The 26,364-nt window shown below is 46.3% G+C and overlaps 2 protein-coding genes across 3 annotated transcripts in view; both read left to right on the top strand.

Annotated features, from left to right (window-relative positions):
• The window catches only part of ARRB1 (arrestin beta 1), a 65,279-nt gene extending 58,615 nt beyond the window's left edge, over nucleotides 1-6,664 (top strand). The window contains 5 exon segments of the mRNA XM_070943684.1: nucleotides 1,371-1,508; nucleotides 2,474-2,557; nucleotides 4,698-4,768; nucleotides 5,591-5,642; nucleotides 6,200-6,664. Coding sequence (XP_070799785.1) covers nucleotides 1,371-1,508; nucleotides 2,474-2,557; nucleotides 4,698-4,768; nucleotides 5,591-5,642; nucleotides 6,200-6,308 — 454 coding nt within the window. The 3' untranslated portion in view covers nucleotides 6,309-6,664.
• A 7,091-nt stretch (nucleotides 6,665-13,755) lies between these two features.
• Nucleotides 13,756-25,494, top strand: LOC139317160 (sialidase-3-like). 2 transcript variants are annotated; one of them, XM_070944118.1, is made up of 3 exons: nucleotides 13,756-13,832; nucleotides 20,592-20,797; nucleotides 23,230-25,494. In XM_070944118.1, the coding sequence occupies exons 2-3, from the start codon at nucleotides 20,594-20,596 to the stop codon at nucleotides 24,235-24,237; spliced, it is 1,212 nt and encodes a 403-aa protein (XP_070800219.1). In that variant the 5' UTR covers nucleotides 13,756-13,832; nucleotides 20,592-20,593; the 3' UTR covers nucleotides 24,238-25,494. The 2 variants fall into 2 exon arrangements, with proteins under 2 accessions (XP_070800219.1, XP_070800218.1); XM_070944117.1 differs by lacking the exon at nucleotides 13,756-13,832 and having other exon boundaries at nucleotides 20,576-20,797.
• The last annotated feature ends 870 nt before the right edge of the window (nucleotides 25,495-26,364 follow it).

Genomic DNA, 26,364 nt, shown 5'->3' with positions numbered 1-26,364 from the left:
TGAAGCCCCACAATTATGGTTGTAAGTCGAGATGGTCATAAGGCAGCCCATGTGATGATGTCATGGGGCGGAGCAAATAGTATGAGTGATGTCCTTTGTGTCCTTTGTGTGATGGTGTCATGGTCACTGATCCTTCCTTCCCCAACACGCATAGCGTGGTATAACTTATTAGAACTTGTCTTTCATTTTTCCAGGCTTAAGCATCTCACATGCTGTTTCTGCAATAATTTGCAATAACCTTTCTTGTCCTTTTCTAATTATTATGCCTTTTTTTCCCCATAAGATTTTGTTCTGTGAGCATTTTTCTTTAATAAGGAACACTCTGCTCGCTCCTTTCTCTGATATATGCATATTTATGCCCACAAACACATTCTTTTTTTAATTGGAAACTTGCATTGTAAAATTCCAGAGTAGACAATAAAAACAGCTGCAGTTTGGTTGGAGTATCAGTTTAGAAAGTGCAAATTAAAACCTGAACTGAGCCCATTTCTGCCTGCCTGTACACACTTCCTAATCCCCCTCCCTGACCCAAGGTTTGTTCCTAAACCCCCAAAATTATTCCAGTTGTGAGACAGTTTAGTTTTTGATGATAGATAGAGAGATGGATGGATGAGGGAGGGAGGGAGGGAGGGAGGGAGAGGGATGGATGGATGGATGATAGATAGATAGATAGATAGATAGATAGATAGATAGATAGATAGATAATGGATGGATGATAGATAATAGATGATTGACATATGATAGATGGATGGATGGATGGATGATGGATGATGGATGGATGGATAGATAATGGATGGATGATAGATAATAGATGATTGATATATGATAGATAGATAGATAGATAGATAGATAGATAGATAGATAGATAGATAAATAGATATGATGGATAGATAGATTAGATGAAAGAGAGGTGAGAGAGGTGAGAGAGAGAGGATGGATGGATGGATGGATGGATGGATGGATGGATGGATGGATGATATATAATAGATGGATGGATGACAGATGATAGATAAGAGACAGATAGACAGACAGGCAGAATAAAGAAATAGGAGATAGAGATGATAGATAGATAGATAGATAGATAGATAGATAGATAGATAGATGATAGATAGATAGATAGATAGATAGATAGATAGATAGATAGATAGATAATTATAAGAGATTGGTGGATAGACAGACACAGACAGAAGAGATATAGAGATAATTATATAGGAGATAGAAGTGATAGAGAGGAAGAGAGAGAAAATGATCATGTAGTCCTAGAGGAGGAAGGGACCTTGGAGGTCTTCTATTCCAACCCCCTTCCCAAGGCAGGAGACCTGGTGCGATCCGTAGCCATTTTATATTTAATTCCTGCCCCTTCTCTGCAGCGATGTGGTGGCCCCCAGCTCGACCTTCTGCAAAGTCTACACCTTGACCCCTTTCCTGGCCAACAACCGGGAAAAACGCGGACTGGCTTTGGACGGGAAGCTGAAGCACGAAGACACCAATTTGGCTTCCAGCACCCTGTGAGTGCCTCTTTCCTCCGGGGCCCTTGGGACGGTGGATTTGGATGGAGCACAGATGTGCCCTGGGCCGCAAAATGGCCCACAAGGGTGGCCTTTACCTGGTTTACAGGATCCCCTAGCCAATACATGTGGACTTCAACTCCCAGAATCCCTTAGCCAGCATGTGCGAACTAACTCCCAGAATCCCCTAGTCCAGAGGTGGGCAACTATGGCCCTTTTATGACTTGTGGACTTCAATTCCCAGAATTCCTGAGCTAAGATGGCTGGCTCAGGAATTCTGGGAGTTGAAGTCCACAAGTCATAAAAGGGCCATAGTTGCCCACCTCTGCCCTAGCCAACACATGTGGACTTCAACTCCCAGAATTCCCCAGTCAACATGTGCGAACTAACTCCCAGAATCCCTTAGACCACACATATGGACTTCAACTCCCAGAATCCCCTAGCCAGCAGAAGCTCCTATTCAGGTAGTCCTCGACTTACGACCACAATGGAGCCCCAAATTTCCATAGCTAAACGAGACAGTCGTAAAGTGAGTCTCGCCCCCTTTTACGACATTTCTTGCCGCGGCTGTTAAGTGAAATTACCAACATGATTGTTAAGCGAATCTGGCTTCCCTCTCATCGACTTCGCTCGGCAAAAGGTCACAGAAGGGAGTCACATGATCCTGGAACCTTGCGACCGTCATAAATATGAGTCTGAACTTCGACCACGTGATCACAGGGATGCTGCAACAGTCGTAAGTGTGAAAAACGGTCCCAAGTCCCTTTTCTCGGTGCTGTTGTCACTTCGACTGGTCACTAAATGAACCGTTGTAAGTCGAGGACCGACTTTTCTCCACCCCGAAGGCAACTGAGGGAAAGAGAAAGGCTGAAAAAAGGAGAGAAGTTCTCATATTGGACCCTTTTTTTTTTTTATTTGCACGTGAGGCAAATAATTTTTTAAATAATTTTCTCTCCACATCCCAGGTTGAGAGAAGGCGCCAACAAGGAGGTGTTGGGGATTATCGTCTCCTACAAAGTGAAAGCCAAGCTGGTGGTCTCTCGAGGGGGGTAAGTCCATGCACAATGGAGCCTGAAATTTGCGTGGTATTTCCTAAACCCTGAACCCTATGACATATTGCTTGCTCTTTATATGCACACTGTGAGCTTCTGCACTGGCGACAAATCCTTCCTGTGTCCGATCACACTTGGCTAATAAAGAATTCTAATTCTAATTCTATTTCTATTCCTATCCTACTCCCTCTTCTAGTTCTAATTCTATTCTATTCTATTTTCCTATTCTATTCTATTCTATTTCTTATTCTATTCTATTCTATTCTATTCTATTCCTATTTCATTCTATTCTATTCTATTCCTAATTCATATTCATATTCATATTCTATTCTATTCTATTTCTTATTCTATTCTATTCTATTCTATTCTATTCTATTCTATTCTATTCCTATTTCATTCTATTCTATTCTATTCCTAATTCATATTCATATTCATATTCTATTCTATTCTATTCTATTTCTTATTCTATTCTATTCTATTCCTAATTTATATTCATATTCATAATCATATTCATATTCTATTCTATTCTATTTCTTATTCTATTCTATTCTATTCCTAATTCATATTCTATTCTATTCTATTTCTTATTCTATTCTATTCCTAATTCATATTCTATTCTATTCCTAATTCTATTCTATTCTATTCCTAATTCATATTCATATTCTATTCTATTCTGTTCCTTATTCTATTCTATTCTATTCTATTCTATTCTATTCTATTCCTATTTCATTCTATTCTATTCTTAATTCATATTCATATTCTATTCTATTCTATTCTATTTCTTATTTTATTCTATTCTTCATTCCAATATCTAATCTATTCTATTCTATTCTATTCTATTCTATTCTATTCTATTCTACAGTATTTCTATTTCTATTTCTATTTTCTGTTCTAATTCTATTTATTATGATTATAACTAATGATAATTATAATGATAATTCTATTCTCCTATTCTACGGTATTCTCTTCTGTTCTGTTCTGTTGAGTTCTAACTCTCTTCTCTCCTCTCCTTCCAACGCCAGCTTGCTGGGAGATCTTGCCTCCAGGTAACAGCTTTCAGATTTTACCTGTGCTGATCAGATGCAGTGCAACCTCCCTCCACCAGGGGCACCCACGGGGAAAGTCGAAACAGTCAAGTTTCTTTGCACAGAAGGGATGCGGCTGCAGTCGCTGAGCACAGAAGCCATCTTGACTTTTCTGACCTCCTCTGTGGAAGCCCCTGCCTTTGCATGCAGAGACCTGATCCCGTTCCCCACCTGGAAGGGATGGGGTACTAATACCGTTACCGCATTGCTACAGCACTGATGATGTTCCCTAGTTTGGTGATGAAACGTCTGCAAGAAAACAACCAGGCTCAGAGAGTACCAAGGACCCTTGATAAATAATTAGAATAAATCCTAATTATTGACATAAATTATTTTAATAGCAGCCTTTCAGGGTCAAAACCTGGTCCTTTGGGGGAGAATAAACCCCTTCGTGTGAAGGAGGCTAAGTGTTAAAAATGAGGACTAGAAACTTGAGTTGATATAGATGTGGCAGAGGTAAGGCAGGATCTTAAAGCAAAGTAACCTTTAAGATTGGTTTAGGAGAGCAGGAAAAGTGCTTTTCGGAGGAGTAAATAATCCCCTCAAAAGTGAAATCTTCATATGAAGGAGGCTAAGTGTTAGAAATGAGGACTAGAAACTTGAGTTGATATAACTGTGGCAGAGGTAAGGCAAGATCTTAAAGCAAGGTAACCTTTAAGATAGGGGTTTAGGGGAGCAGGAGTAAATAATCCCCTCAAAAGTAAAACCTTCATGTACAGGGGGCTAAGTATTGGAAATGAGGGCTAGAAGCTTGAGTTGGTAGAACGCAGGGGGCTAGGCCCGCTAGAGAGTCTTGAGTTTTCCCTCAGTGGCATCCATAGGGTCTCCCAATTTGATTAAAAATTAGTTTTCCTCCCTTAAAAATGGGTTTCTTTGAAGGCCTTGCCGGGAACTGGCATTAACCTGGCTCCCCACAAACCCAGTTTAGGGAATCTTAATCAGGCACACTCCACAGCAGCTCCAGGTCATGAAAAGAGGGCATCCCCAGAAGGAGGAGGCCGGTGCCGGCCATACCCAAAAATGGGTGCCTCACTTTCCGTCTTTCTTTCCAGCGACGTAGCTGTGGAGCTGCCGTTCACCCTGATGCATCCCAAACCCAAGGAAGAGTTATTGCACCGAGAGGGTGAGTTTGTCCGTGTGGGGCTGATCTGGGCAGGAGGCAGATTAGCATCCTCCCGAAAGGACCTTCATGAGGACTGCTGTCTTGAGAGGGCTGGCTAGTTGCAGAATCAAGTCGGCTGGGGGGTGGGAATTATGCCCGCTGTCCAAGGAAACTGGATTACAGTATTTTTCAGAGTATAAGACACACCTTTTTCCCCCAAAAAAGAGGGTGAAAATCTGGGTGCGTCTTATACTCCGAATGTAGCCCCGCCCAGCCTCGCAAACGGAAATTTCAGAGGCTGAAAAAAGCCTCTGAAAGAAGCTTCAGAAAAAAAGCCTCCAAACAGAGCTTCAGAAAAAAAGCCTCTGAAAGGCTTTTATCTAAAATAATATGACAAGCAACAAAAGAAGACTCAGTAAAGGTTCTAACCAAACTATGCTAACAAATCTGGAGAATGACACAATAACCAACAGATCAGAAGAGGTTAATCTACATACCAATACCAAAGAAAGGAGATTGAACAGAGTACAGATAGTCCTTCAGAAAAAAAGCCTCTGAAAGAAGCTTCAGAAAAAAAGCCTCCAAACAGAGATTCAGGAAAAAAAAGCCTTTTTTTCTGAAGCTCTGTTTCGGAGGCTTTTAGAGGCAGAAAAAAAAGCAAGGCACAGAGCTCACAACCAACAAAGCTGTTGCTAAAATTCACTTCTGGGAACAGCTGATTGGGGGTATTCCGGGAGGCCGATCCACCCGCCAATCAGCTTTTTTCTTATTTTCCTCCCCAAAAACTAAGGTGCGTCTTATACTCCAAAAAATACAGTAATTGGCTTTCTTTCTTGTTTTCAGTGCCCGAAAATGAAGCTCCTATTGACACCAATCTCATAGAACTTGATACGAAGTAAGTCAAATTTGTGTGTGTGTTGTGTGTGTGTTGTGTGTGTGTTTGTGACTTTGTGTGTGTGTTCGGAAGAGCTCCTCGTGGGAAACCTGGCTCCTTTGCATGTAGCCCAGCCACTCTGCCTTAAACAGGCAGTCCTCAACTTACAAGATACGAAGAACGGTTGCAGGAACTGGGTACGTCTAGATTAATGAAAAGAAGGACTGGGGGTGGGGGGGGATGGACATGACAGCATCTTCCAGTATCAGTAACTGAATGGTCACTAAACGAACTGGTGTAAGCTGAGAACTACCTGTATTGGGAAAAACCAACTATCAAGTTTTCGCCTGCTTCTTTTCACTAGTGTGAAAAAACAGTCCTCCGCTACTTTTTTCCGGCGCTGTTGTAACTTCGAACGGTCGCTAAATGGAACGTTGTGTGTCGAGGACTAGCTGGAATGGGAAACGGCTCTGGATGCAGAACGATCAGCATCCGGCTCAGTTTCCCCCTCGCCTTCCCTGCCCGCTGTTGATGAGCCCCCTGACCCATTTTCCCCTCTTGTCCTCTTTGTGCCGCAGTGACGATGACATCGTCTTCGAAGATTTCGCCCGCCAGAGACTCAAATGCATGAAGGACGAGGAAGAGGAGGCCGACGGGACCAACTCGCCGCAGCTGAACGACAGATAAACTGCCTGCCTTCCTCCTCCGTTTCCACTCCGAGCCTCCCAGCACTCCCCCCTACTCTTTTCTATCAGTTTTTTGAAGTTGCGTTGTTTTTAAAACGTTGACTGGGAGCCTGCAAAAAGGGGTGGGGTGGGGAATGCAATCCACCCTCCTGCAAAAGCTAGGCCGTCGTCCGGTCTGAATATTGAGGACGGGGGTCTAAGAAGGGAGCTGCGTTGTTTGAGCCACGCTTAGGGCATGTGTGGGCGTGCATGTGTGTCTGTGTGTGCTGGGAGGGGGTGATTGTATCAGGACTCGGGGGTGTCCTTGGTGCTCTCTGAGCTTGATTGTTTTCATGCAGACGTCTCGTGACCCAACTAGGGAACATCATCAGTGCAAGAAGGGAGGAGGAGGACTGTGGGATCCTTAGTGCTCCCTGAGCTTGGTAGTTTTCTTGCAAATGTTTCATGACCCAACTAGCTAACATCATCAGTGTTAGTAAAGAGTAGGGTTGGAGGAGGAGGAGGAGGAGGAGGAGGAGGAGGAGGAGGACTGCTGGATCCTGTAGGGTTCTCCGCCTAAGAAGGGGGTTGGACTAGAAGACCTCCAAGGTCCCTTCCATCTCTGTTATTTTGTTATTCTGTTTTCCCAACGGGAGAAAAACAAATGTAAACAGAATATATAATAACATAGTTAATCCTTGGTGCTCTCTGAGCTTGGTTGTTTTCTTGCAGACGTTTTGTGACCCAACTAGGTAACATCATCAGTGTTAGAAGGGAGTAGGGTTTGCTCTCCGTTTATCTATCATGACTTGCACAATCAGCATTGGTGGGCGTGTTGGTTTCTTGTGAAGTCCTTGGTGCTTTCAGAGCTTGGTGGTTTTCTTTCAGACGTTTCGTGACCGCATTAGGTAACATCATCAGTGCCATTAAGGTACCAGTAGATGAGATTGCACTGATGATGTTACCTAGTTGGGTCGTGAAACGTCTGAAAGAAAACCACGAAGTTCAGAGAGCCCAAGAACCCCACCAGTCCTCCCCTTCTCCTTCACTTCCACTCAAATACCCCTCTCTCTTCTAGCACTGATGATGTTACCTAGATGGGTCATGAAACGTCTGCAAGAAAACAACCAAACTCAGAGAGCACCGAGGACTCCTCGTTTCAATCCTGAGCTGCAAATATTCCCCTTTATTGGTGACACATCTCTGATTTATGTGGGAGGGAAGCCTGGATACAGCAGAGTGAGCTTTCCTCCTCCATCGTAAAACCCGAACTCGGGACCGGCTGCTAGGAGAGGCCAACCGGAAGGAATTTCTTCATCCTTCCCTTGGGGAACTAACTTTTGGATCCCACTTTAAAAAATGTAGATCCAATCAGTTACAGGTAGTCCTCGCCTTGCGACCACAACTTGAGCCCAACATTTCTATTGCTAAGCGAGACGTTAAGTGAATTTTGCCCCGTTTTACAACATTCCTTGCCGCAGTTGTTAAGTGAATCACTGCAGCTGTTAAGTCAGTCACACGGTTGTTCAGTGAATCTGGCTTCCCCCTTGACTTTGCTCGTCAGAAGGTCGCAAAAGGGGATCACTGCGACCGCCATAAATACGAGTCAGTGGCCAAGCATTTGAATTTTGATCACATGACCCCGGGGAAGCTGCAGTGTAAGTGTGAAAGATGGTCACCAGTTACTTTTTTCAATGCCGTTATAACTTCGAACGGTCGCTAAATGAACTGTTGTAAGTCAAGGACTACTTGCAGCTGCTCCTCCAGTTCTGTTCATCCCGCAGGCTGGCTGACATCCGATTTTGAAGTCTCCCTCTTCACCTTCTGCTCCCCCAGGACCAGGTGCCACGTTCCTGGCAACGTGGCACCATCTCACAGCCTCTTCTCTTACACAGGGGTCTCCAATCTTGGCCACTTTAAGACTTGTGGACTTCAACTCCCAGAATTCCCCACCCAGCTGGCTGGGGAATTCTGGGAGTTGAAGTCCTCCAGCCAAGCTGGCTGGGGAATTCTGGGAGTTGAAGTCCTCCAGCCAAGCTGGCTGGGGAATTCTGGGAGTTGAAGTCCTCCAGCCAAGCTGGCTGGGGAATTCTGGGAGTTGAAGTCCTCCAGTAAAGCTGGCTGGGGAATTCTGGGAGTGGAAGTCCTCCAGTAAAGCTGGCTGGGGAATTCTGGGAGTTGAAGTCCTCCAGTAAAGCTGGCTGGGGAATTCTGGGAGTTGAAGTCCTCCAGCCAAGCTGGCTGAGGAATTCTGGGAGTGGAAGTCCTCCAGTAAAGCTGGCTGGGGAATTCTGGGAGTGGAAGTCCTCCAGTAAAGCTGGCTGGGGAATTCTGGGAGTTGAAGTCCTCCAGCCAAGCTGGCTGAGGAATTCTGGGAGTGGAAGTCCTCCAGTAAAGCTGGCTGGGGAATTCTGGGAGTTGAAGTCCTCCAGCCAAGCTGGCTGAGGAATTCTGGGAGTGGAAGTCCTCCAGTAAAGCTGGCTGGGGAATTCTGGGAGTTGAAGTCCTCCAGTAAAGCTGGCTGGGGAATTCTGGGAGTTGAAGTCCTCCAGCCAAGCTGGCTGAGGAATTCTGGGAGTGGAAGTCCTCCAGTAAAGCTGGCTGGGGAATTCTGGGAGTGGAAGTCCTCCAGTAAAGCTGGCTGGGGAATTCTGGGAGTTGAAGTCCTCCAGCCAAGCTGGCTGAGGAATTCTGGGAGTGGAAGTCCTCCAGTAAAGCTGGCTGGGGAATTCTGGGAGTTGAAGTCCTCCAGCCAAGCTGGCTGGGGAATTCTGGGAGTGGAAGTCCTCCAGTAAAGCTGGCTGGGGAATTCTGGGAGCTGAAGTCCTCCAGCCAAGCTGGCTGGGGAATTCTGGGAGTTGAAGTCCTCCAGCAAAGCTGCTTGGGGAATTCTGGGAGTTGAAGTCCTCCAGCTTTGCTGGCCTGGGGAATTCTGGGAGTGGAAGTCCTCCAGCCAAGCTGGCTGGGGAATTCTGGGAGTGGAAGTCCACAAGTCTTAAAGTTCCCAAGGTTGGAGACCCCTGCGTAACACACCTGACTTCCTGGCTGGCAGGTTCACACCACACACCTATTTGCGAAAGCCAGGACACAACTAAGCACAACACCCCAGCCACATTTCTCACTCTCTTTCTCGACTCACACATGTGCCCCCCCCCACCCCTTCCTGCTTTTCCCCATGTGTAACAAGGGTGTGGATTGCACAATTCCAGTCGTCCCCATCCACTCCGGATTTTCTTGGCAGAGCACAGACCGTCCTTGACTTACGACTATAATGGAGACCAAAATCTCCATGGCTAAGTTGTTTCCATGAGACAGTTGTTAAGTGAGTTTTGCCCCATTTAACGACCTTTCTTGCCACTGTTGTTAAGTGAATCACCACAGTTCAGTTACGAACACGGTTGTTAAGTGAATCAGGCTTCCCCTGATTGACTTTGCTTGTCAGATGGTCGCAAAAAGGGATCACATGACGCCAGGACACTAAGACTGTCATAAGTATGGGTCAGTTGCCGAGCATCTGATTTTGATCACGTGACCAGAGGGAGGCTGCAATGGTCGTAAGTGTGAAAAGTGGTCATAAGTCACTTTTTTTCTTGTGCTATTGTAACTCCGAACGGTCACTAAACGAATGGTTGTAGGTTGAGGACTGCCTGTGTTTATTTTTTAGCATGTGGTGAGAACATGACAAAAGAGAAGGAAATATAGAAAAGGTAATCCTCCCCTTACGACCACAGTTGAGCCCAGTATTTCTATTAATTGAGAGATTTGTTAAGTGAATTTTGCCCCATTTTACGACATTTCTTGCCACAGTTGTTAAGTGAATCACCGCAGTTGCTAAGTTATTAACACGGTTGTTAAGTGAATCAGAACTTTGCTGGTCAAAAGCAACAGTCATAAATACGAGTCAATTGCCAAAGCATCTGAATTTTGATCACCTGATCATGGGGAATGCTGCCAAGGTCGTAACTCTAAAAAACGGTCATAAGTCACTTTTTTCAGTGCCGTTGTAACTTCAAACAGTCATTAAACGAACGGTTGTAAATTGAGGACTACCTGTGTTTATCTTTTAGCCTATGATGAGAACATGACGGAAGAAAAGTAAAACATATACACACAAACCCACATAATTTTGTGCAAAACTGGGTGTCCAGTTAAACTCCCCAGGTGATCCCTTCGTACAGATCTTCCAGGACACGGATGTCCAACCTTGGGCACTTTAAGACTTGTGGACTTCCACTCCCAGAATTCCCCAAGCCAGCAAAGCTGGAGGACTTCAATTCCCAGAATTCCCCAGCCAGCTTGGCTGGAGGACTTCCACTCCGAGAATTCCCCAGCCAGCTTGGCTGGAGGACTTCCACTCCCAGAATTCCCTAGCCAGGTTTGCTGGAGGACTTCAACTACCAGAATTCCCTCGGCCAGCAAAGCTGTAGGACTTCCACTCCCAGAATTGGAGTGGAAGAGCAGCGCTGGCTGGGGGATTCTGGGAGTTGAAGTCCACCCATCTTCAAGCTTCCAAGATTGAGAAACACTGATTTAGTCACTAAACGAACCATTGTAAAATGAGAACTACATTATTTACTCGGGGTTTGAAAGTTATCCCGATAAGAGCCTCAGTTCTGAATATATAGGTAATCCTCGAATTACAGCAATTCGTTTAGTGACTCTTCCAAATTACAACGGCACTGAAAAAAAAGCAACTCGTGGCTGTTTTTCACACTTAACGACCGTTTGCAGCGCCCCCGCGGTTACATGATCAAAATCCAGAGGCTCGGCCACTGGTTCATATTTACGACGGGCGCAGCGTCCCAGGGTCCTTCTGACGAGCAAAGCCGAGGGGGGAAGCCGGATTCACTTAACAGCCGTGCAATGAACTCAAGAGCTGCAGCGATTCACTTAACAACGAAATATTGTAAAACGGGGGGAAATATGCGCTTAAACGTTGGGTTCAGTTGTGATCATAAATCGAGGACTACCTATATTCACTTTTTTTTCCCCAGTCTTGTGTGTGGCACTGGGCTCGTTGAGCTGTGCTCTCTTCCCAAGCTGGGTAGATATTTGGGGCTCCCCACTGAACCCCCCACCCCTCCTGGCTGATCATGGGATCAAATAGGGGTCCAATATAGCCCCTCCCCCTTTCTCGGCAGGTGGGGACAAGATCTGCACGCCCACCGGTCCCGCACTACGTCCATCTAACCCAGCCACGCGTGGTCCCTTCACCCTGTCCTCAGCTTGGCTTCTGTTCCTTTTCTGTGACCGTTTCGTGTGGTTTTTGTCAAATAAATTATTCTAGTTTATTAATCCGAGAAACGTTTCGGCTTCTCTTGAATGGCGTCTGCTGTCATTTCTCTTCTTTCGGTGGGCTGGGAGCGGCCGGCTGGCTGGACCCTCGTGCCACCCGTCCGGATGAGCGTGCAGAATGGAGAAGTGGGGGGGGGGAGGTTGCGGGTGGTACACACCCAACACACAAGGAAGTCGCACACTCCGCTGCAACGCGCAGCACGTGACCGGGTGCGATGGATTGCTGTGTTTTCTCAAGGCTGCCTCTGTACCACCATGCTAAACCTGGTTAGTTTCAATCTTGGTTTCTCTTTCCTCTTCTCAGCATGTTGGATCGTGCTCGTTTAGGGTTGAATGCAGAGCTTAGCACAGTGTTTCTCAACCTTGGAAGCTTGAAGATGGGTGGACTTCAACTCCCAGAATCCCCCAGCCAGCGCTGCTGGCTGGGGGATTCTGGGAGTTGAAGTCCACCCATCTTCAAGCTTCCAAGGTTGAGAAACACTGGGCTAGGGAATTCTGGGAGTTGAAGTCCACCCATCTTCAAGCTTCCAAGGTTGAGAAACACTGGGCTAGGGAATTCTGGGAGTTGAAGTCCACCCATCTTCAAGCTTCCAAGGTTGAGAAACACTGGGCTAGGGAATTCTGGGAGTTGAAGTCCACCCATCTTCAAGCTTCCAAGGTTGAGAAACACTGGCTTAGCAACTTAATGGACTTCAATTCCCAGAATTCCCCGGCCAACCATGGAAAGAGGGATTAACCAGGAGATAACAACTGGGAAACTGAGGCAGGGCCATCCTGACCTCTCAAACCCATTTTTCTGTGCAAGAATCAGCGCAAATGCCACATCCAGCCCTTATTGGTTTCCCCGGCACAAGGATTTGCACACACTTTTACACAATTCCGTGCAAGGATGCTGGAATGAGTTGAACGAGCTGAAAATATACATTTTGATGGTCACAAGGGGTTTGCAGCTAGTCCTCGACGTACGCCCACAATTGAGCGCAAAATTTCCATTGCCAAGCAAGACAGTCGTTAAGTGAGTTTCGCCCACATTTTTACCACCTTTCTGTCCGCAGTCGTTAAGTCAATCATTGCGGTCGTTCAGCTAGTAATGGGGTCGTTAAATGAATCTGGCTTCCCCATTGACTTGGCTGATCAAGAGGTCGCAAAAGGGGATCACGTGACCCCAGGACACTGCAACCGTCATAAATACGAGTCAGTTGCCAAGTGTCTGAATTTGGATCATGTGACCATAGAGATGGTCGTAAGTGTGGAAATCGGTCATTAGTCACTTTTTTTAGTGCCGTCGTAACTTTGAGCGGTCACTAAATGAACCATTGTAAGTCGAGGACTACCTCTATGTGAAAAAGCTTTCCTCCAGCCTGCTCTCTGTCTGCCTTTTCAATGCCACAATGTACAGGTAGTCCTCAACTTACAACCGTTCACTTAGTGACGGTTTGAAGTTACAACGGCACTGAAAAAAATGACTTATGGCCGTTTTTCACACTTACGACCGTCGCAGCATCCCCACGGTCACGTGATATCCAAATTCAGAAGCTTGGCAACTGACTCATAGTTATGACGGTCGCAGCGTCCCAGGGTCACGTGATCCCCTTTTGCGATCTTCTGACGAGCCAAGTCAATGGGAAAGCCGGATTCACTTAACGACGGTGTTACTAAACTTATCAATGATTTGAGGGGTGGGGGGGTTAGACTAGATGACCTACAGTACGAGGTCCCTTCTTCCAACTCTTGTCAATCCGTTCAAAAAAATGATCCCCTTCACAAACGTGGCAAGGAAGGTGGGTAAAACGGAGCAAAACCCTCTTTTAACCCACGTCTCGCTTAGCAACGGAAATGTAGGTCGTAAATCGAGGACCCCCTGGATGGATGAAGGGCAGAAAGCGCGTTCCCGGTTCCCGAGGGAGAGAAAGGGTTAAATGGGCGTGGCCTAAGGGAGGGGAGGGGCGGTGCGCTCCGAGGGAAGCCTTGACCTTCTGCAACCCGATCGCTGCGCCGTGGCCAGCGCCGTGCCGGGGGCGCCCGCGAGCACCTCGTGACTTGGCAGCATTTTCGGAGCCTTTTGCAACGCCCCAGCCTGGCTGGGACCCTCCGCATTTGGATCCCAGCTTCGGAGAGGAGGAGGGGGCGTCCCGATCAGCCGCTCCCCACGCTCGCTCGGCCGGCCGATTCGCCTTTGCGACCGCAAACCCGCTTCCTTGCAGCTTTCCTGCCTGCAAGAGCCGCCGCCCCCCCACCCGGCTGCCAGGCGGTGAGTGGCACCCCCCAAAAGGGTCGGGGAGGGGGTGCCGAAGGGTGGGCTTCCCTCCCCAGTGGAAAGGAGGCTCGGAGCCCTGGCATGGCAAGGGAGGGCTGGAGGTTGACAGAAGCAGCTGGGGAGTGGGCACCACCCAGCGATCTAACTTTAAGCAGAGCCAATTTTACACAGCCAGAATTGTGTTGGCACAACTAGTGGGAAAACGAAGGGAGATCCCTACAGGGGAAAATGTAATTTTTTTTAAAAAAAAATATTAGAATGCTCAGAAATGGATAGATGAACACTAAAAATTAAGGAGAAGGAAGAAACTGGATACTGGTTTGTTTTATCAGTGGCTAACTAGCAGAAACAGAAGTTAGAAACTTAAATGTGTAAGAGAATGATTAATTACATAAGGAAGAATTACTGCCTTGGTGGCGCAGCAAACTAAAGCGCTGTTAAGTAGCACCAGCTGCCTGCAATTACTGCGAGTTCAAATCTCACCAGGCTCAAGGTTGACTCAGCCTTCCATCCTTTCGAGGTAGGTAAAATGAGGACCCGGATTGTGGGGGCAATAAGCTGACTTTGTATAAAAAAGAACACCGCTTTGGGGGGGGGGCGAAAGCCCTACTAAGCAGGTATATACAAAAGTATGAAAGCTATTGCTTAATGCATTGTAAGCCTCCCTGAGTCTCCGGAGAAGGGCGGCATATATAAATCGAACCAATAAATAAATAAATAAAGTTCATGGGTAAGCAAATAATATTTATTATTATTATGATTATTATGATTATTATGATTATTATTACTACTACTACTACTACTACTACTACTACTACTTCTTAACACTAATTGTACACATTTTTATGTTTAATAAAAAAATCTTTACAACTTTTTTTTAAAAATGAGCCAGCTGGGGAGTGGGCACCACCCAGCGATCCCCCTCTTTTGCGTCCCCAGTAAGCCCTTTTTTTTACCCTGATATTTTGCATTTAAGTGACTTGGAGGACCTACAGGTAGACCTGGACTTACAACAGTTCGTTTAGTGACCATTCAAAGTTACACTGAAAAAAGTGACTTAGGAACGTTTTTCACACTTACGACCAGTGCAGCGTCCCCGTGGTCGTGTGGTCAGAATTCAGACGTTTGGCAACAAGGAGGAATTTTCTGACAGTGAGAACAATCCACCCATGGAACAGAAGTTGCCTTTGGAAGTTGTGGGAGCTTCTTCCCTGGATGCTTTCAAGAAGAGACTGGACTGCCATTTGTCAGAAATGGAGTAGGCTCTCCTGCTTGGGCGGGGGGTCGGACTAGATGACCTACAAGGTCCCTTCCAACTGTGTTAATCTGTTAAAGGTCTTCCTGGATTATTGTTGTTTTTTTTACTTTTTTTTTAGATTTTTTTTTAATTTTTACATTTAAACAAACAATACATCATTAATTATTCAGTGTGTCATCTGAGCACAAATTTTTGTGTCAATATATTCCTCCTTTTACCATTTTCTTGCTATATTTCTATCTTGCTTTTACATTTTAATTTAATTTATTTATATCTCATCTCTATCCATCGATAAAATTGCCCCCATATCCTGTAATACTCCGATTCTTCCTTCCCTTTAATTGCCAAGGTTAACCTATTCATTTCTGCACATTCCAGTATTTTCTTAATTGCCTCTCCCTCTATGGGGATTTTTTTCTGCTTTCCAATTTTGTGCAAATACAATCCTCGCTGCAGTTATTACATGTATAATCATTATTACATGTTACATTACATAATATTACATATTACATAATATTACATGTATAATCAAATACATATTTTCTTTATTATATTTCTCCGGTAAGATACCCCATAGGAACAGTTCAGGTTTTAAATCAATGTTTTGTTGTATCATTTCGTATCTTCCTGGATTGTTATGGAACCAGCAGTATCCATAACAAATTTTGATGACAGCAAAATAACCACCCATGGCGAACTCTGCCAATCCATTTTTCTGCCACTCTTGATACAGGTAGCCGTCGACTACCTGTATAAACTTTCTAATGAATAGGAAGCAGCAGGTGAAGCTAGGAAAACTCACATCAGATACCTGTTCAATTAGCACAGGAGCCCCCCAAGGGCTGTGTCAATGGTGAAATCCAAATTTTTTTACTACTGGTTCAGTGGGCATGGTGTGGCTTGGTGGGCGTGGCTTGATGGGCGTGGCAGGGGAAGGATACTGCAAAATCCCCATTCCCTCCCCACTCCTGGGGGAAAGGATACTGCAAAATCCCCACTCCCTCCCCACTCCTGGGGGAAAGGATATTGCAAAATTTCCATTCCCTCCCTACTCCAGGGGAAGGGTACTGTAAAATCTCCATTCCCACCTCACTCCAGGGGAAGGGTACTGCAAAATCCCCATTCCCACCCTACTCCAGGAGGATACTGCAAAATCCCCATTCCCTCCCCACTCCAGGGGAAGGATACTGCAAAATCCCCATTCCCACCCCACTCCAGGGGAAGGATACTGCAAAATCCCCATTCCCTCCCTACTCCAGGGGAAGGATACTGCAAAATCCCCATTCCCTCCCCACTCTAAGAGAAGGATACTGCAAAATCCCCATTCCCTCCCCACTCCAGGGGAAGGATACTGCAAAATCCCCATTCCCTCCCCACTCCAGGGGAAGGATACTACAAAATCCCCATTCCCTCCCCACCCCAGGGGAAGGATACTACAAAATTCCCATTCCCACCCCACTCCTTGGGGAAGGACATTGCAAAATCCCCATTCCCACCCCACTCCTGGGGCCAGCCAGAGGTGGCATTTGCCGGTTCTCCAAACTGCTCAACATTTCCGCTACCGGTTCTCCAGAACCTGCTGGATTTCACTCCTGGGGCTGTGTGTTCTCTCCATTACTCCTTCCTCTCTCTAGCAACGACTGAATCTGGAAGGATCCCTCTGTTAAAATACCGAAGTTTGCAGATGATACATACAACCGTCCTTGGTCTCATTCGAGACGATGGTGAGTCTGTTTATGGAAGGCCAAATGTGGCTTTTCCAGGCTAGTGCCTCAGCGTGCATATTAGAATAGAATAGAATAACAGATTTGGAAGGGACCTTGGAGGTCTTCTAGTCCAACCCCCTTCCCAGGCAGGAAACCCTACACCACTTCATACAAATGGTTATCCAACCTCTTCTTAAAAATTTCCAGTGTTGGAGCACCCACAACTTCTGGTGGCAAGTCGTTCCACTGATTAATTGTTCTAAGGCTGTCAGGAAATTTCTCCTTAGTTCTAAGTTGCTTCTCTCCTTGATTAGTTTCCACCCATTACTTCTTGTCCTGCCTCCAGGTGCTTTGAAGAATAGTTTGACTCCCTCTTCTTTGTGGCAACTCCTGAGATATTGGAAGATGCTATCATGTCTCCCCTGGTCCTTCTTTTCATTAAACTAGACATACCCAGTTCCTGCAACCGTTCATTGTATGATTTTAGCCTCCAGTCTCCTAATCCTCTTTGTTGCTCTTCTCTGCACTCTTTCCAGAGTCTCAGCATCTTTTTTATATTCTCCAAACCGAGGCAGGATGATCATTTCATTACAATTTATCCGAATATTCAGCCCAAAGGGATTCCTCTCCTTCAAAGAGGGAACCCCGATCTTTCGCTTACATCCCCTTTTATAGTTTACATAACCAAGAAATGGTGAAAGGGGAAAGTTGATAATAGCATACAAGTTTATTAAAATGAAGGTTTGAAGGTGGGGGGGGGAATAAATTGTAAGGAGAAAGGTTGTTTAGGGTTCACGAAAGAGATAAACCAGACCCCACTGTTGTACTAACAATTTTTTTTTCTTATCTGGAGCTGGTCTCCAGCTTGTTTTATCAGTTTAGGAATGTTAAAAGCTAATAAATCTGAACATCGCTTTAAAAGAAAGAATGTAAATCAGGTTAAAATACATGTTAGTGAACAAATTACAAAACCCAGGTCATTTGTCTCTCGGTAGACAACACGGTATCAACAGCACAGACCTTCAAGTTTCTGGATTGTGTAATATCTCAAGCGACTTAAAATGGACACCCGAACATCAACAACGTCATTACCAAAAAAAAAAAGCACCACAAAGAATGTTTTTTCTGTGCCAACTCAGAAAGCTCAGGCTGCCCAAGGAGCTGTTGATAATAATACACTTCTACAGAGGAATTAGTGAGTCTGTCATTTGCACCTAAATAAACCGTCTGGTTTGGCCCAGCAACCAGAGTAAAGGCAGACTTCAACCGATAGTTAGGACTGCAAAAAAAAAAACAACACAATTGCAACCATCCTGCCTTCCGTTGAGGATCAGATTCCGTATTTTTCAGAGTATAAGATGCACCTTTTTCCCCCCTAAAAGAGGGTGAAAATTTGGGTGCGTCTTATACACCGAATGTAGCCTCGCCCACCCACTGGCCCCCACCCTTTGGCCTCTGCCTCCCAGCAATTTACCTCCTTGCAGCAAGCAGAAAGAAGAAAGAGCCCGTTTCAGCTTCAGCACAGCCTGATTAGCACAAGTTGATCGTTGGATCGGCCTCCTGACTCTCAGTTGCTTCAGCCAGCCAAAGTGGGTAATTGGAGAATGTGATTTATGACACTGCCACGGAGGAGGGGAGAGACAGGGTCATAGGGGAACGTAAATCTACGTGGGATTAGTTCTAAGTGTCTGTGAAGTTTCCGAAAGATGCCCTAATTAATTCATGAGCCATGAGCCAAACTTCAAAAGAAATACAGTCATTTATTAGGAGCACCATTTCGGCAATATTCGGATGCAGTTAGAACTAATCCCACGTAGATTTACATTCCCCTTTGACCCTGTCTCTCCCCTCCTCTCTGTCCGTGTCATAAATCACATTCTCCAATTAACCACTTTGGCTGGCTGTGAAATCCAACACCCTCCTTCTGACTGCGGTCAGGAAGAATGTATGGAATGCAGCTTCAGTTAGGGAAATCAATCAGCTCTATCAGTTCTCCCTCCCTCCTGCTCATGGCAACTTGAAAGCTTTGCAAGTTGACATTGGGATTGCCATGACCTATTGCTGCGGGGGGCCTCTGCTGCTTGCTGCAAGGAGGTAAATTGCTGGGAGGCAGATTTTTTTTTTTCTTGTGCTAATCAAGCTATGCTGAAAACGAAAATGAAAGTAAAGCAGGCTGTTTGCTGCAAGGAGGCAAAATTGCTGGGAGGCCGAGGCAGATTTCTTTTTCTTGTTTTCCTCACCAAAAAAGGTAGGTGCGTCTTATACTCTGAAAAATACAATTAAGTGCTGTATGATGCATGAGCCAAAAAGAGGGCTGAGGAAATATCTACAGACCCTTCGCATCCTGGACATAAACTGTTTCACCTCCTCACCTCAGGATGCCATTATAGAGCAGGGATCTCAAACTCCAGGCCCGCAGGCTGGATCTGGCCTGTGAGGTGCTTAGATCGGGGCCATCCTGGAAACAGCATGGTGCCTTTGCCAGCGAAAACAGGCTCCCGAGCTCCGTTTCCGGCTGCGACGGCCTCCTGCAACCCTCCCGAGCTCCGTTTTTGCTGGCAGAGGGTTGCAGGAGGCCGTCGCAGCCGGAAACGGAGCTCGGGAGCCCGTTTCCGCTGGCAGAGCTCTCGGGCCACTAGAGGCGCCCCCGGCATAGATGTCGAGCTGGCCATACCCACCCTGGCCACACCCACTCTGCCCCCCCCTCCCCGCGGTCGAACACAACCCTGATGCGGTAAAGGTATTTACCCATGTAGTAGAGCTACTACATATATTGCTATTCTCATTTTTTTTCCCCCCAATCTTCTCATCTTTCCTACTACCTTCTCCTATGGATATAGTATTATGATTCATCCACTTTGTTTGCATGTTAGGATTTGTGACTGTATCGTTAAAATTTAGGATCTGTGGCGTATCACTTCGTTGTTTGTACGTACCCTGAGACTCTGTGCACCAGAGACAAATTTCTTGTGTGTCTGATCCAGTGGTGAAATCCAAATTTTTTTACTACCGGTTCTGTGGGCGTGGCTTGGTGGGCGTGTCAGGGGAAGGATACTGCAAAATCTCCATTCCCACCCCACTCTGGGGCCAGCCAGAGGTGACATTTGCCGGTTCTCCGAACTTCTCAAAATTTCCGCTACCGGTTCTCCAGAACCTGTCAGAACCTGCTGGATTTCATCCCTGGTCTGATCACACTTGGCCAATAAACTATTCTGTTCTATTCTATCCGTGTTGCCTAGGGGAATTCTGGGAGTTGAAGTCCATCCATGCTGGCTGGGGAATTCTGGGAGTTGAAGCCCATCCATGCTGGCTGGGGAATTCTGGGAGTTGAAGTTCACCCATGGTGGTTGGGGAATTCTGGGAGTTGAAGTTCACCCATGGTGGTTGGGGAATTCTAGTCCAGCCATGCTGGCTGCAGGATTCTGGGAGCTTAAAATCTACCCATTTTAAAGTTGCCAACTTTAGAAAACTGCTCTAAAACCAGCCCAGATTAATTCATTGGACATGACCAGCGATTTCCTCCAACTCTTTGCTTCCATGCTTCGAACTCTCCTGCACCCTGGAGGCTCACCAGTCTTGTGATTTTGCATTTCGATTTTTTTTTTAAAAAAATCACAAGAATCCACAGTTTATATCTTTTAGGTGTGCAGAGTCCTTGACTTACAACGAATCCGTTTAGCGACTCTTCAAAGTTACCACGAGACCCACCAAAAAAAAAAAAAAAAGCAATTTGCATCCGATCCTCGCATTTATGACTTTTTCTTCCTCCTGGAATGTTCCGGTCTCTAGAGATGATGGCTGAGACTCCGGGAGACTCCGTGAAGATGTTCCTCTTCAACAAGAAAAGGGACGTCACTTACCGCATCCCCGCTCTGATCTACAGGCCTGTGGAGACCACCTTCCTGGCTTTTGTGGAGGAGCGCTCCTCACCCCGGGATGAACATGCCAAGGGCTTGGTGATGCGACGTGGATTCAAAGAGGGCCTGTCCGTTAAGGTAACCCTGCAGCCCCAAAAGTAGCCATGGTCTTCCAAATCTGAACAGGTAGTCCCTGACCAACGACCACAATGGAGCCCAAAATTTCTGTCGCTAAGGGAAACATTTGTTAAGTGAGCTTTGCTCCGTTTTATGGCCAGAAAACCACCGTTGTTAAGGGAATTATTGCAGTTGTTAAGTTAGGAGACTGTGAGTTCTAGTCCTGCCTTAGCATGAAAATCAGCCGTGTCTGAAGATGTCTCCGTGGTCATGTGGCCGGCATGACTCAACGCCAAAGGCGCACGGAACGCTGTTCCCTTCCCACCAAAGGTGGCCCCTATTTTTCTACTTGCATTTTTTAACGTGCTTTCGAACTGCTAGGTTGGCAGAAGCTGGGACAATTCACGGGAACTCACCCCGTTACGCGGCACCAGGGATTCGAACCGCTGAGCTCCCGACCTTTCGATCGACAAGTTCAGCGCCTTAGCCACTGAGCCACCACATCCTTTTTTTTTTTTTTTGTCATTTGCCTTGTATAGCCAAAATTCTTTGCCCATACTATCATTGTTTCTTTCACCTGTTCATCTTAATACAACATCTTAATATCATTAAAGTGGTAGATTGTAACCTTCCCTTCGAGCCGAGTGTGCAGGGCACAAATACTGTGCCACTGGTGAGTGTGGGAGTGGAGTTGTGTTTCAAGTTCAGCTAAAAATAAATGGCACGCACATTCCCACCGCATTAGCCTCCAAAATTAAAAATATAACCTTTTCTAGCACTTCGCTGTGCTAGCATCAAAACCCAAATAACTTATCTATAGAGAAAGCATCCTTCTTCATCATCTCCCTTTTAAATTGGGTTTTAAATGTTTTACATAAATTGGATGTTTTTAAATTTGTTTTTGAGCCCAAATTATTTAATCTATTTTTAATAGCTTTTAACTTTTGTATGTTATTTGTATTTTTATCTTGGCTGTTCACCGCCCTGAGTCCCCAGGGAGTAGGGCGGTATATAAATATGATAATAAAATAGACACAGGTAGCCCTCGACTTACGACCACAATTGAGCTCCAAATTTCCGTTACTAAGCAAGACAGTTATTGTGAGCTTTGCCCTGTTTTAGCTTCGTTAAGGAAATCACCGCAGGTATTAAGCAAATCTGGCGTCGCCCACGGACAAGCAAAGTGCACGGGGAAGCCAGATTCTCTTAACAACCACGTTGTTACTACGTTAACAGGGCATGGATTCACTTAACGACAGCGGCAAGAAAGGACGTAAAATGGAGCAAACCTCACTTAAATGTCTCACTTAACAACAAAAATGTTGGTCATACGTTGAGAACTATCTGTATTTAGTAACAACGAATATGGGATAGAAACATACATGGAAATAAAGTTGTAACCCTTTTCCCCTCCATCCAAGATATCAGACCCCCTGAAACTTATCCTCGGGGTCTAAAGGGCCCAGACGGAGAAGCCCTTATCAATGGACTTTCCAGAATACAGAATAATAGAGCTGGGAGGGACCTCAGAGGTCTTCTAGTCTAACCCCCTGCTCAATGCAGGAAACCCTCTCCCATTCCAGACAAATGGTTGTCCAATCTCTTCTTAAAAACTTCCAGTGTTAGAGCATTCACTACTTCTGGTGGCAAGTCATTCCACTGGTTAATTGTTCTCACTGTCAGGAAATTTCTCTTGAATTCTGAGTTGGACCTTTCCTTGATAAATAACAGAATAACAGAGTTGGAAGATTTATTTATTCTTATTTATTTATTAGTTCCAATTTATATGCCGCCCTTCTCCGTAGACTCAGGGCGGCTTACAATGCGTTAAGCAATAGCCTGCATACTTTTGTATATACCTGCTTATTAGGGCTTTCGCCCCCCCCCCAAGCGGTGTTGTTCTATACAAAGTTGAGTTATTGCCCCCACAATCCGGGTCCTCAATTTACCTACCTCGGAAGGATGGAAGGCTGAGTCAACCTTGAGCCTGGTGAGATTTGAACTTGCACTAATTGCAGGCAGCTGGCAGTTAAGTGCTAGCACTTAACAGCACTTTAGTCCGCTGCACCATGGAGGAAGAGACCTTAGAGGTCTTCTAGTCCAACCTCCTGGTCAGGCAGGAAACCTTATAGCACTTCAGAAGAATTATGGTCCAATCTCTTCTTGAAAACCTCCAGTGATGGAGCACCCACAACTTCTGGTGGTAAGCTGTTCCACTGGTTAATTGTTCTAATTGTTTCTCCTTATTTCTAGGTTGAATCTCTCCTTGGTTAGTTTCCATACATTGTTTCTTCTCCTGCCCTCAGGTGCTATGGAGAATAGCTTGACACACACACACACCTCTTCTTTGTGGTAGCCCCTGAGATATTGGAAGTTTGCTAATTCTTCTCTCCGTTAGACCAGACATACCCAGTTCTTAATTCAGACTTCTTTTGACCCTTATTTTGTCCTAGTGGGACCCTTTCGTCCCTTTGAAGACAGCTGGACTGCCCAACCATCGCACCATGAACCCGTGCCCGGTTTACGATGAGAAGAACGACGTCATCTTCCTCTTCTTCATCTGCGTCAAGGGTGGCATTTCGGAACGGCATCAGATTAGGACGGGGAGAAACGCCGCCCGGCTGGGCTACATCTCCAGCCAAGATGGCAGCCGCACCTGGAGCTCAATGACCGATCTGACCGAGCGGGTGATGGGTGACGACGAGGTGAAGAAGTGGGCGACCTTTGCCGTGGGACCAGGCCACGGGGTGCAGCTGAGTTCGGGACGCCTGGTGATCCCAGCTTACGCCTACTACGTCCACAAGGCGTGGTTTGGGTACTCCTTCCCGTGGTGGATCAAACCCCATTGCTTCAGCTTCTACAGTGATGACGGGGGTCGAACCTGGGCTCGGAGCGAGCTCCTCAAAGCCTTGAAGACCACCGAGTGCCAGATGGCCGAGGTGACCTGCGAGGACAACAGGCAGGTGTTATATTGCAATGCCCGAAGTTTGCACAAATTCCGAGCCGAGGCCTACAGTGTGGATGACGGACACCGGTTTCCAGATCACGCCCTTTGCAAACAGTTGTGTGAACTGCCCTTTGGGTGTCAAGGAAGCGTTGTGAGTTTCTTTCCCTCAGATCCGGGCCAAAAGAAAGACGTAAACGGGTCAACATCTCAGACGGACGCGTCTCCATCGTCTGCTTCACCCAAGTCATGGTTGATGTTCTCCCATCCCACCAGCAGGACAAAGCGGATGGATCTGGGGATCTACCTGAATCCTTCCCCAATGGAGCAGAGCAGGTGGACGTCTCCTTGGGTCTTAAATAAAGGACCCAGTGGGTACTCGGATTTGGCTGTTTGTGAAGACGGGGAATCGCTCGCGTTCGGTTGCTTGTTTGAGTGTGGAGAGTCCAAGGAATACGAGTACATCGCGTTTCACCTCTTCTCTTACGACGAGCTCCTGAGAAACGTGAAAATGTGAGGGACAGTCAGTCTGAGGCCACGTCTCCCTTGACAAAGGAGCTCCCCAAATTTTTATTTATTTCATTAATTTTATTATTCGTATTTCTATGCCACCCACTCTCCCAGGACTCTGGGCAGCTTACACCAAAGACAGTATACTAAATAGCATATTGCCCCCAACAATCTGGGTCCTCATTGTACCCACCTCGGAAGGATGGAAGGCTGAGTCAACCTTGAGCCGGTGAGATTTGATCCGCTGATCGGCTGAACTAGCAGTCAGCTGAAGTAGCTGCAGTACTGCACCCTAACCACTGCGCCACCTTGGCTCCAACCAAATTCTGAGTTGGTTCTGTACTTGGCATCGGATTGTGAAGTTCCTACAGGCTGTTTTTCGTGTCATATCTTGTGTATTAAGCTGCTGGCTTTTAATTATAACAATCACAGAGTTGGCAAGGATCTTGGACAGCGATGGCTAACCTTTTTGCCATCGCGTGCCAAAGGCTGGGGAAGTGCGGGGGAGTCATGTGCGCACGCGTGCCCACACCCATAATTCTATGCGCCTCCCCCCCCCCCAATGCATGCACGTGCGATCCCATGCTCCCACCCACTTTTGGCATGTGACAGCATGATGGGCACGGTAGGCCCGTTTTTTGGCCTCCCCAGGCTCCAGAGGCTTTCTAGGAGCCTGGGGAGGACGAAAAAAGGGAGTTTCCCTTTACCTTGGACAGTTTATTTTTAGCCTGATTCCCCTTATCTTAATGGCTCTACTTAAGTGTTTCTGTGGTCAGCTTCTATTACTTTTGTAACAGCCCTTAGCAGGCTGCTCTGAGTTTTCCTTTCAGCTGGTGCTTCTTGGTTTTCTTAAAGGGGAAGGGCTGGCTTAAGTCTTTTGGCACTGCTTTAGTGGTTCCTGGTACTGTCCTTTGGGGTGCACTTCCCACAGGCTGTATGGGACTCACCCTTTGACTATAAGAATTGCTGTAAGATTGTAATCGGGGCCTTGGCAGCTTTCCAAGCCAGGCTCCTTATATCTTGGTACCAAAATAAAAGTATATTCTTGTATCACACCTTGGTGACTCATTGGCTTCGACACCAAGCTAAGGCCCAGTTTTGGGAACAACATTTAAGCCAGACATCCGTGCAAAATTTTTGAATTGGAATTATTTATTGGCCAAGTGCGAAGTTTTCTCTTAAAAGAAGAAGAGTGTGTTGCATTGTGAAAGGTTATGGTGACGTCATTAACAAATACATTTAGTTAGTATTATCACCCTCTGCGTTCCAGATATGATCATCTAAGTCCAGGATGGCAAACCTATGGCACTTGTGCCACAGGTGGCATGCACAGCCATATCTGTGGGCACGCGAGCGTTGCGCTAGTTCAGCTCCAGCGCACATGCGCACACCGGCCATCTGATTTTTGGGCCTTCCGGGCCCACTGGAAGTCGGGAAATGGGTTGTTTCCGGCCACCGGAGGGCTTCCAGGGGGGTGAGGAAGGCCATTTTCGCCCTCCCCAGGCTCCTAGAAAGTGTTCTGCCCCAGCTACGGGCCCCAAAGAACGCAGCACACACAAAGTCCATTCAAACCTTGGTTTAATAAATAAATCAGTCTTTTACAACAACGGCTGTTAATTAACTGCATTAACAGCCGCCAAGAATTCAAAGAATAATAACTGAAAGCTTACTGTGGTTGGCAGAATGCCCAGAAGCCATTTGCAGGAAGCTGATAAGATAAGCAAGACAAGACAGGAAGGTATGTGAAGGAAGTTGTTCCCTGCAAATTGCTTCAGTCGGCATTCCTCCTTAAATAGGCGAAGGGAGTGGCCAATTAGCCCCAAGCCTTAATCTCAAGGAGACCTCCTCCTGAGGAGCTACTCCTGCCTTTTGGCAGCTCTGCGCGCCCGTGTATCGAGAAGAGGCTCCTCCTCTTTGTCCTCTTCACTTAAGGGAGCTTCTGGAGGTTCTGAAGGCCCTGGCTGAATCCCAGCCTCTGGCACCACATCTTCTCCAGCCTCCTCACTGTCCGACTCAAGTGCCAGCTGCACAGGCTACTGGCGCAGCACCACACCAGCCTCCTCACTGTCAGAATTAGCTATTAGCTGCACAGGCCACGAACGGGCCACAACAGAAAGCCTGTGTGCCATCGTGT

Source organism: Pituophis catenifer, unplaced genomic scaffold (genome assembly GCF_029215685.1).
Source record: "Pituophis catenifer annectens isolate HBS135680 unplaced genomic scaffold, rPitCat1.0.hap2 SCAF_4, whole genome shotgun sequence".
In the NCBI taxonomy this organism is placed as follows: Eukaryota; Metazoa; Chordata; class Lepidosauria; order Squamata; family Colubridae; genus Pituophis; species Pituophis catenifer.
The sequence above is the reverse complement of the archived record's forward strand: the minus strand, read 5'-3'. Positions and strand labels throughout refer to the sequence as shown.